This window comes from Solanum verrucosum, unplaced genomic scaffold (assembly GCF_900185275.1).
Source record: "Solanum verrucosum unplaced genomic scaffold, falcon-dt-bn FXZP01000183.1, whole genome shotgun sequence".
Lineage (NCBI taxonomy): Eukaryota > Viridiplantae > Streptophyta > Magnoliopsida > Solanales > Solanaceae > Solanum > Solanum verrucosum.
In genome coordinates, this window is record NW_026020430.1 from 3,768,756 (window position 1) to 3,780,890 (window position 12,135).

The window sequence follows — 12,135 nt, forward strand, 5'->3', positions numbered from 1 at the left end:
TGTAGTAGAGAAAAATTTACTTTATTTGCCTTGGTGCAGGATATTACACATGATTAGTGCAGGGTATTGCTTAGACAGGATTAAACACATGCAATGCACTTGTTAAATGATAATTTCTTTTCATTGTCACTCGAATTTCTGCAGGGGATAGGATAAACTCCTTTGCCTTCCATCTTTTTGAGTGAGATGTTTCTTGATACATTAATCAACCTTACACTAAATTCATATTCATTGTCACAATTAAATTAATACGAATGCAGTGATAATGATTCACTGATTTAAACTTTAAAATCCGCTTTTGTACATAGTCATATTTAGGTAACTACTACTCCAATCCTAAAGTGGTATAAGTTGAATAAGCAACTTCTTTGATCCGTGCCATTTCCATGCTTGACATCCAGACGTAGAGCTATTGCCTCGTCTATGGGTTCCGCAACTTCAGAACCCTTAAATTCAAAATTCTATCTACATCTCTAGTGACACTTAAATTCGAGTTGATTGACCTACTTCATACTAATTATTATAGATTGATTAGGAGAATACAACCCAAAGGATTGGTCTACTATGTATGTGGGAGAGTCCGTCAGTCTATAAATACATAATATTTCTCTTTTTAATCAATGAGGAATAATTGACACAATAAATGAAGCATCCAAACTGTTTAAAGTTGGACTATATGCTTGCGCACAATTAAATTTAGAAGACATAAATATAGGCTAAATTAAATAACATGTTTATGTATTATGTATTATGCTTATTTTTTAATATACGTTTTTTTTCATATATATATATATATATATATATATATATAAATATTTAACTAAAAAAATATAATTATTTTGGACCTACCGATCAGATGTGCAACTTTCCGTACTTGAAATACTAGTTGAAGAAAAATTACTTTCAAGAAGTTTGACCAAACATACCTTAAGACAGTCCAGACATACCTTACCCGGTTGGACCGGGTCGAGAAGATTCGAGACCAGTGACCACGAGAACCAGCCAGGAAGACAGATACCCGGAACAAAGAACAATTCCGCGACAAGGAAGAACAAAAATCAGAGAAAATTACCCAAATCAGAAACTGAACCCTAAAATCAATGGCTGAAAAATTGGCCCCTGAGAAACGTCATAGCTTCGTCCATAATGGTATTTCTAACTCCTTTTCATTTTCCTCGTCTACTACTAACTATTTTGTGCATATGAAAAATGATAAGGTTGATTGTGGAGTTGACAATTGAATTTCAGGCCAGAAGGTGTTCGAATGGGACCAAACGCTTGAAGAATTGAACATTTACATAACTCTTCCAGAAAATGTTCCGAAGAAGCTTTTTTATTGCAAGATTGAGTCTAAGCATTTGGAAGTTGGGATCAAAGGCAACCCACCTTACCTTAATGTAAGTTCTTCAACTTTTAGTTTTATGTAAGCTAATAATTTAGTATTTTCACCTTTAATTTTTTTTTCTTTTTTTGCAGCATGATCTTATGAACCCAGTGAAGACCGATTGTTCCTTCTGGACTCTAGGTAATTTATTATTTTCCTTAATAAGGGTAAGATTTTCTTTAATTCTGGTAACAAAATCTCTATGGAACTGGAAAAATGGATACACGGGATTTGTATAGCTTACCTTGCTAGTTTGCGATTGTTGCTTTGTAGTTGTTGGTAACAGATATCAATTGCTGGCACACTGCTTTTGATGATTGTCACTTGGTACAGTGGTCTCTCTTTTAGGTGAACAGCGTGAAGAAACTCATGTAGTCTTGAGCATATAAAATACTAGTGGTCAAATGTCCCTGAAATTCTTAGCAAAGTTAAAGGCTTTGAACTTAATTAGTTCAGAACACGGAGTCTAGTCGAGTCAGCTCAATTATTAGCTATAAGAATCAGCTGTTGTAAGTTGTAGTTGGGTATATTTTTGTGAAGTGTTTTTCAGTTCTATGGAACTTATGAGGTTTAGATATGATTAGTTTGAACGATCATTGATAAATTGCTACTAATAGCTAGTATACCGATAAATTTGTTCTAACTTAGATGGTAAATGACAGAGGATGATATACTTCATGTAACCTTACAGAAGAGGGATAAAGGTCAGACATGGTCTTCTCCTATATTGGGCCAAGGGCAGTTGGATCCATATGCCAGTGATCTTGAACAGAAAAGGCTCATGCTTCAAAGGTTCCAAGAAGAGGTAATATGATTAAGCTCTACTAAAATCTCTGTTTCATATGTTGCATTCTCCCATCATTTTGGAATACCTGCGGTTGCTTCTGTTGAAGTGTTCACCCGATTTCTACTTCCAAACTGTTCATTCATGTTGATTCATTGAAGAGTAAATTGCTACTTGCTTTTTTTACTGTTCTTTTGTTGGTTGACTCATTGTGCCCTTCTTGGTTGGCTAGCCATACTCATGAATTGGTTGACCCTTTCTACGCATTGATGTTTAATTTGTGGATTGCTTTTTTAATTGACCGTTTTCTTGGACTTAAATATATCTGATGATTTTCCACGAAGTGGCTTCCATGTGGACTGGGTTCATAACTTCCCATGTGTTCATCTTCTGTTGTTAAATTGTTATTAGTTTCTAGGAGCTCTAAAATTCCTGAAAGCAATGAAATTACCTTTTTTAATGGATGTAATAAGAGAAAAGTTTTTAATGAACAACAAATGCTTGCTTCTTCATATACTGTGTAAAATTAAAAGTCTCACTCGCTAAACATTGGAGTCTGTGAGTCTGGCGTGTTTGCTATATGCTGTACTGCTGTGGCAGTTCTTACTGGCATTCCAAAGCAGATCCAGCTCAACGATTGCAGGCTATTGACAGATTGTTTGTTCAATTGCTGCTTTCATTTTTCTTAGGAGTTAACCTCCTAGTCGCCAGTCAAACAACAGGGTATGAGAGATTTTGACTATTTGGAAGGCTTTATATGAATCTCCTCCCAATTAGATTTCTTAAATGTACGAATACACTCATTAAGCTTCAGAAATATCATCACTACTCACCTTCTCAGATTTTTACCAGTAGTTGGAACTTTTTAGCATAGCACTCAATCCAATGTCAATTGGCTTCATTTTCAATTTATTGTCATTGAGAAATTGCTGGAGCCTTTGTAAGTTTTGAACTGGAAAATTAGCTTGGTGTCTTAAACCGCTTGATTTGGATTTAGCAATAATTAAACATTAAGATTTAACAGTTGGATTCTAGTCGTATACATATCACCCCGTAATTGAAATTAAGGAATTAGACGTACCTTTTCATTTTTTATTTGGTTAAATTGTTAAATGTCTTGTTGTTTTGGCCCTTATTTTGCATTTTTAGGTGGAGTTACTTTTTGTATTTTTTGGAAAATGATACTCCACAGTTCATATTGACATCATTCTCATATTTTGGGTCTTTGGATTGTATGTATGAGTATTGATAAGCCAGACTCCATGATTAAATTTTAGCAATTCCGTATCAATTTTGGCTGTTACAGAAATTTTAGTGTCAAAAGCCATAGCCCACATAGGTTCAATTGCTTTAAGGTTTACTTCTTGTCATTCTCTCTCTAACAGTCTGGTTTTGTTTCCATTAACTATTTAAGACGTGTTGTGTCACACATCCGCCTTTTCTGTATGTGTATATCTGTATTTGTATTGCTTCAAGCTTCATGAGCAATCTATCTATAATCTATTGGACTAAATTAAGTACCTCTATGTCATGTCCTGCCACTTCACTGTTCAAATTCGGCACCGGAATAGGCGAGAAGAATCTAGAGTTGTGGAGAGGCTTATGGAAAACTCTAGAACCCTAGATATTTTCAAGAAGGCTTTAGAATTTCCTAGAAAGTGTAGAGAATTCTAGAATGTGGATTAAAGTGTAAATATAGAGGGACTTGTATTGTAATTATTATTTTCACAAAGGCCCTAGGAAGTAGTATAAATAGAGGGCCTTCCATTTGTAAATCATCACTCAAGTTGTAAAACATTCCCCAAGCAATAACAAAGCCTCTTCCAAAACTTTCCACGTCTTTCTTGCCTTCTCTTAGCGATCCTAGTTCAAAGGGCTTACAAGATCTTGAAAGATTAGTAAGTTGTCAAGTGCCGCACGGAGCTTTAGTGAGACTCTAAGTCCGTGACATCTAGCTTAGCTTCCTTTAGTTTCTCTCTGCATTTGTAATTTGTAGATGCAAATGAGTGATATACTTCCAGACATATTGCTTGAACTCGGGTAGACAGTCCCTAAAGGAAAGACTTGTCTTGTCAATATCTTGGAGTACTGCTATTTACCCTTGTATCTGCCTTGAGCTGTTTTGCATCTTCTACATACTGTTTTAAATTGGAGGCCAGAACTGATTTAAAAATTACTATTTGACGACTTCCTTTTGATAACAAAGAATCTCGTCTCTGCAGAATCCTGGTTTTGATTTCTCACAGGCACAATTCTCCGGGAATTGTCCTGATCCAAAGACCTTCATGGGGGGGATTGGTTCAACTTGATATTGTTCTATTATCTTGAAAGTTCCATTGTAACTATGGACCTAACTAGATATGCATTGTTATGATGAGATGATAAACTCTCCACTGGAATTCCTAAATGTATTATGAAATATTAATTCTTGGTAACCATCTTGTTTACTGGTAAGGTTTATTAATCACTTTGTTGTTGATTAAATATGATTGCTAATGCGACATCTCTATACTACATATAGTGTGTCGTTCTTATAGGTTATAAAAATTGTCACGATATTTGATTGTTCCCCTATTGAATGTGACATCTTTCATTTATGTGTTGTGCTTAGGGATTCTCCTGGCAAAGATTCTTTATAAATTCGACATTATGAAAATGATATCAAAATTATACTCAATAAAAAGTGAAGAATATAAAGATATCATATTTTTTAAGGTGAAGTACAATAGATTTGAAAGTAATGGAAGTAATAAGAGGAAAAAATTTACATTACCAAGCTATACTAATTTATTTTTGTGAATTGATAATGTATGTTAATTTTGATTAAGTAAAACAATGTATGTTCAGCAAGTATTTTGAATTTACTGAATTGGTATAAATAGTTTTCGAAATCAGATGAGGAAGATGAAAATATTCAATTGGTTTTTTTATTTCTTCTGAAGGAGAGGGAACTTTAATCTTTATATCCGTGGGTCAATAAACAATGAGCACGTTGTCCACTTGGATGGTACATATTAAGCTTAATACATTGATAACTCCTCGAATTTATTTTTAAATTTTGTTTAGACCATTAAACTATGACTTAATTCATTTAAGTATTTGAGCACATAATGTTGAAGAGATAATTCAATTAATACATTTTGTTTAGACCATTAAACTAGGACATAATGTGTTTCTCTCTTCTCAAGTGTCAGTACATAGATAATCAGTCATATAAAATACGGAAAAGGGTCAAAAATACCCTCGAACTATTCGAAAAGGTTTAAATATACCCTTCATCTATCTATTGGACTAAAAATACCTCTCAATCCACCTTTTTGGCCTATTTTTACCCTTAAAACTTAACAGATTTTTTAAAGTTATTATTATTAGTATTACTTATTATGTGGTGTCTTCCTATTGGATAAAATAAAATCCCCAATTCACCAATTTTTTCCAACCCGCCCCGATTCATATCCACGACTCCATGACCCAAATTCCATTAAACACAATTACACAAGTAATCCCAAATTTAATATGGTCACCCTCTTCGTCTTCTTCTTGGAGCAGCATCTTTCACCTCTTCGTCTTCCTCTTGGAGCAACAATTTTTCAAACCATCCATGAAGCAGAGGCCAGAGGCTACCTCATCATTCATCGTCATTCCCAAAACGAATTCATTGAAGAATTTTGAAAAATTATTTCTCCCTTGTTTTTTTTTTCATCTTGTTGAACTTTATATGGATAATTATCATCCCTCTAAATAATATATTACTCCCAATACAGTCTCATTCATAGTTGGTTTGTCGTATTTGATCCGATCTAGTTGAATACTTCAATTAATTCATAATCTATTTAAACTTTTAATTCTCTGATTTCGTTATGATCACACTAAAATTCAATTGTTCTTCGAAAAATACCTGCTTTATTTAAAAAATAAAAAATTAATGGCGACGGCTACGAGGAAAGTTGGGGGTTATGTGTCTACCTCTACTTCATGGATTCCTTTAAAGAATTGCTCCAAAAAGAAAGACAAAGAGGGTGGGTATTAAATTTGGGTCATTTGTGTTTAGTTGGATTTGGGTCATGGGAATGTAGTATGGGTCGGACAAGTTGGAAAAAAATGGTGAGTTGGGATTTTATTTTATCCAATAGGAACACGCCACATAATAAACAATACTAATAATAATAATTTTAAAAAATCTGTTAAGTCTTAAGGGTAAAAATAGGCCAAAAAGATGGATTGAGGGGTATTTTTAGCCCTATAAATGAATGAAGGGTATATTTAAATTTTTTCGAATAGTTGGAGGGTATATTTAAACATTTTCAATTAATAACATTGCTTTGTTTAATTATATGTGTTAGGCTCAATTTGGAACTTGCCTTGAGATCTCTTCATATAACCATATGATATGATATATTTTAAGTAACTAACTTATTACCTACTATACGTTTGAAAATACGTACAATAAAATTTTAAAATTTGAACGAAACATGTGTTGTAAAATACTTTATTATGTATTCAAATGTCGAATTTAAATATGAATCTACCAGTTGCAGTAAATTGATCTGGACAAAACTTTTAATTGAACACGACACAGAATCAAATCCTTTTCCAATAAGGTCCGCACTTCAATGCCTTAATAGAAGCACATATTCCCCCTTCACTATTTTGCTTAATTAATTTACATTTTTCATCGAAAACTCTTTCTCCTAACTCCCATCTCCCTTTTATATAACAACAAAAACACATGTGTAAAGCATACACAGAATTGCTTATGCACGTAGCTCTTTCAGCCATTTGTCTTTGCGCCGTATTTGCCAAATCTTCAATACCCTTTTCACTCTTTTGGTGAGAACTGAGAAACCATGCAAAAACTCTGTATTCAAATTATTTGATTCAGTTGAAACCCTACCATTTTCGATTTTATCGGAGCTCAGTAGAATATTTTGATAAAAGAAGCTTAAATTATGGTGAAGGAAGCGAAAGATTCATCAGTACCCACAACCCATCGGTGTTTAATTGTGGGGAATTACTGTCACGATGTTCTGATCAAGGACGACGTCGTAATAGCGGAGTCGCTGGGCGGAGCGGCGTCGTTCATCTCCGCCGTGCTTGATGGTTTGTCTGTTTCTTCCGACTACATTTCTAAAGTGGGTCCTGATTTTGTGTACTCTGTTAATCACCGCCCGATCACTTCGTCCTCTTCCAAAACCACCGTTTTCCACGCCTATTTCTCAACTGAAAGCACACAGCAAGATCGCATCTTAAAACGGGTCACTGTAGGTGACCCGGTAACTCCCTCGGATCTCCCGAACTCAAAATTTGATTTTGGGTTGGCCGTAGGTGTTGGTGGAGAGATTTTGCCTGAAACCCTTGAGCGGATGATTGAGATGTGTAAGGTGGTGTTTGTTGATATCCAAGCTTTGATTCGGGTATTTGACCCGGTTGATGGAACAGTGAATCTTGTACATTTGAATCAAACCGGGTTTTGGCCTTTGTTGAATAGAATTGGGTATTTGAAAGCATCCGCGGATGAGGCACCATTTGTGGATGTGGAGGAAGCAAGGAAATGGTGTTGTGTGGTAGTGACAAAAGGGAAAGATGGGTGTACAGTGTATTCTAAAGATGAAGAATTGTCCATTGCGCCTTTTCCAGCTTATCAAGTTGATCCAACAGGAGCTGGGGATAGCTTTCTTGGAGGTTTAGTTGCAGGGCTTGTTGATGGATTGGCAGTACCAGATGCTGCATTGCTGGGAAACTTTTTCGGATCACTGACTGTAGGGCAAATTGGGCTTCCCAAGTTCGACTCGCGGATGGTACAGGTTGTTTAGATACTCCCATTGATTATGATTGTCATTTGTTGTTTGCCAATGTTTTAAGTGTGCCGAACTATTAATTTTGTAATGCTTGAATGCTTTTATGAGCTTCTTACGACAGATCAATCAAACTAGTTGAACTATGTGAACGTAAGTTAGCAGATTACATACATGCATTGTTTAGTTTTCTTTCTAATTTTAATTCTATAAGTTGTTGGAAGAAAATGCATATGAAGAGATGAGCTTCTTTTTTTTTGAAAGACCAACCAAAGAATTTCATAAAAAAACACAGATTACTACAATATATTCAAGTGCTGCCATAACTTCAAATACAAATAAGTAACTTCAAATCTGCAAAAGTTTATTATGGAATATCATGATCAAAGTTTATAGTTGTTTGTGCTAAAGATTTTTGCCTTTTTTTTTTTTAGTCCGGGTGAGGAAGAATGAGAGTTTTGTAACTGAACTGTCAAATTGTGGTTAATCTATCTCTGTCCCACTGCCTGAATATGCAATTTGAATTTTGCAGATAGTTCAAGTGATGTTATTAATTGAGTTACTTTTAAACACAGAGAAGTCTACTACTATATTATGACTCTGTAACATTCAAAAGCAGACTCCATTGGACATCTTCCATTTGGATAGACACCTTCCATTTCTCTTCTTTGTTGTTCATAAATAAAATGAACGAGAGTCAATAACATATAAGACTTCGTGATCTCTTTGGGATGGAAGTTATTAGGAAGATGATGTTTTTCTTCTTACCTGTCACTCAATGTTGCAATTTCTTTTATTAATGTTTTTTCCATCTTATACTTTTCTTCCTTATACCATTTTTGATGAAGTTTTCTTCCTTATACTGTTAATAGTTATATATAATTGTAACTACATTTAGTTTTTGCCTTTTGTTAAAAAAGAGGAGTTCCAATTATTAGTTGATAACTTAATATCCATTTCCTTTGCCTTCTGTTGCATTTTAAGAGAAGTTTAAGATATTTCTATACACAAAGTTAATGGAATTTTTAGATATTGTCCTTACATGGATCAATTTAGATAAGAGTGGGAAAGAAAATGCAGTATTGTTGGTGGGTGTTAGCAGAAGCGCAATTTGCTTAGTCATTGACTACCTATAGATCTCAAATTCTTAGACATATTGTTGCACTCCATTTGTAGTTCAGTAGTTCGTTCATAGAAACCACAGAGAGTTAAAAGTCGAACTGGAATGAACTTCTGAAGAGAAAAATCATTATCCTATCACTAGTATTAGAAGATGTTCTCTTAATGTTATCTTAATAACAGTCTGTCAAAGAACTAGAATTTATATTCTGCAGTATAATAGTCAGGTATGCTGTTAGCTTATCCCCATCATACATAGATACTTTTTTCTGTATCAAGCTATTTTAATAGGGATTTTGTGTCCGGAGCCTAGTAAGCAGAAACTTGCAAACAGCTGCAGTTCTAATGTTGACATGGGGTCTACCAGAGATGAAATAGGATCACTAAGTTATTTAAAGTCCATAGAAATCAGCATCTTGACATGGCAGTCTTTCTAGAGAATGAAATGAGTAACAAACATCGGGATGCTTGTCTTATTGAACCTTCTCTTCTTTGCCTGCTTCCTCTTCTCCTCTTATGATGATAGTGATGACATGTGTATGTTGAAGAGAATTAGAAATTTACACCTATTGTCATGATGTAAAGATAGATAGAGTCCCCACAGATCAGCATGTTGTTGATCCTCTCACAAAGGCAGTTCCACAAAGCAAGTTCAATTACCATGTAAACACAACTGACTGTGATTTTATTATTTGAGTTGCTCTCATGCTTATGCGAATATCGCCTGTTCTTTGAATGCCAAGTTTTTGCTAATTTAGTTCTTAATCTTTTTCCAGAAAGTGAAGGATGAGGTGCTAAAAAGAAGTTTGCAACATTTTGGGTCCCATGAGAAACATGAAGACGAACCAAAGAGATTGAAGCCATTAGATCATGAAGAATTCCTAGCAGCTCTCAGTGCTGCCAAAGTGGTACCAGCATACCCTATCAAAGAATGTAAATGGGACTTGCATAATACCCCCGGAGCATTGGAACAGCCCGCCTGCAATGGTCATCGGAGATTACCACTTAACCCTGTCTGTGAAGAACCGATTAAATCAGTTGATAGTAAACCTTGAATAACGAGTGTGGGGTTGTTCCATGCTCTTGAATATTTGGTTAGAGTTGTAGTTCTGAATAAAGAGAGTTCAAGCATGATATTCTCTCTACTGGGCATTAGTTTTTAAGTTTTCTTGTGATTGCAGAATTAGCTTTAACAAAATGAGGCGCAGATTATTTAGTTTTTCTTTTAGAGTAGATAAATTGTGATTCTCAGCAAAAAATGGAGGAAGAACTTGAATTTGCTGAATTAGTACACTCCTAAGATCTCTATGAAGAAGCCATAACGCTCAAGCGAAAGATAAAACAAATATTACTCCCTCCTTTTCAATTTGTTTGTCTTTGTTTTTAGTCTGTTTTTGTAAAAAATGATTCTCATTCTTTAGGACAACTCTTTAATTCAACTTTTCACATAATGGGGTTCGGAAAGAATGAAATGCAAGAAGGTAAGAAAGAAAAGGAGACGATAAATAATAAATATACAAAACAAATGTAGCAAACACACACACACATATATATACACATATCCAGGAAAAGATGACTATATGATACCTAAATTATATTATTAGAAGTACGGAAAAGGCTCAAAAATACTCCTAAACTATCGGAAATAGCTCAAATTTACTCTTAAACTATATTTCAGCTCAAACTACCCGTTCCCATCAAAGTATTGGGTCACACTTACCCTTCTAGTTAGAGCCGTCAAAATGGGCTTAGCCCATGGGGCCGACCCAACCCAACCCGTTATTGGGATAAGGTTGGGATAGAATTTTCCAAGCCCATTTAAAACTAGGGCTTATAAGCCCGTGACCCTTGAGACTTGATTGGGGCCGGGCTAGGGTCAGCCCATGGCCAAAACTTTTTATTTAAGGGTAACTTACAATAATCTCACTAGTATATAATCTAATTAATTAAATACACACTATGTTGTAATAATATTATGAATCTTATCAGAATTTGGTATGTTCAGATACATGTATCTCAGAATATATGGATTCAAAATTAGGTTAATTTGTTGTAGATACACTCTATCCAAGTAGAATTGCATGTATTTAGGATACATAAACAAATCTCCCGCCCTCACTTCACTCACATCTTGCTTGTCACTCTCTTATCTCGCTCGCGTATCTGGTATGCGAGATACATGTTAATTACACTAGATTTTTTGCTAGTGTTATTGAAACAACATCATTGTTTGTCATATTTGATTTAAAATTTTTCTCATTTTCTTGATGTTATAGAATTATAAGTTTGAAAAAAAAAAGGGGCTATCCCGCCCCAGCTCTCGTCCCTTCTAGGGTTGGGTTGGGTTGAGAATTTTCAGGCCCTTCCAAATGAAGGGCCGGCCCGCCCTAGCCTTTCAAATTTCTTGGCCCTCGAGGCTTGGGCCGGCCCTTTTGACAGCTCTACTTCTAGTTAACAGAAGTATGTTAAGTGCCACGTGGACGTCACATGGACACCACAAGGACTCCACATAAGCGCCAAACATTTTCCACTTCCACGTAGACTAATAAGATCCCTAATATCTAATTTTTCCCTCAATACGATTTCACCCATTTCCCCTCATTGGTAAGAAACGATTTCATAATGTAATTGGTAAGCTTGAAGAGTACCAAACTGCGAAGGCAACTCTGGAAACTGGTGCTTCTTTAGCACCAGGAGAAACACTTGCTTTTCCAAAAGAGACTCAACTGGCTTTCAACTTATCATATGCAGCCTCATTTGTGTACTTTCACAGCAGTTTCTGCAGGAAAAAATTCATCTTTCACTATAGTTTTTTTAATATTAACTACATTAAGTAACAGTGTAATTAAGGGGAAAATGAGGGGAAATGGGGGAAATCGTATTGAGGGGACAATTAGATATTAGGGATCTTATTAGTTTACATGGAAGTGGAAAATGTTTGGTGCTTATGTGGCGTCCATGTGGCGTACATGTGGCACTTAACATACTTTTGTTAACTAGAAGGGTAAGTGTGATCCAATACTTTGACGAGAAGGGTAGTTTTGAGTCGAAAT

The 12,135-nt window shown here is 35.1% G+C and overlaps 2 protein-coding genes across 2 annotated transcripts; both read left to right on the forward strand.

Moving 5' to 3' along the window:
• The first annotated feature begins 941 nt into the window (after positions 1-941).
• On the forward strand, positions 942-4,665 carry LOC125807611 (uncharacterized). The gene is made up of 5 exons (XM_049487347.1): positions 942-1,149; positions 1,249-1,397; positions 1,477-1,525; positions 2,047-2,189; positions 4,391-4,665. Exons 1-5 carry the CDS (start codon positions 1,101-1,103, stop codon positions 4,475-4,477), a joined length of 477 nt encoding a protein of 158 aa, XP_049343304.1. The 5' UTR covers positions 942-1,100; the 3' UTR covers positions 4,478-4,665.
• Positions 4,666-6,870: 2,205 nt separating this feature from the next.
• LOC125807583 (inositol 3-kinase) lies at positions 6,871-10,208 on the forward strand. The gene is made up of 2 exons (XM_049487320.1): positions 6,871-7,972; positions 9,859-10,208. The coding sequence occupies exons 1-2, from the start codon at positions 7,118-7,120 to the stop codon at positions 10,135-10,137; spliced, it is 1,134 nt and encodes a 377-aa protein (XP_049343277.1). The 5' UTR covers positions 6,871-7,117; the 3' UTR covers positions 10,138-10,208.
• Positions 10,209-12,135: the final 1,927 nt, after the last annotated feature.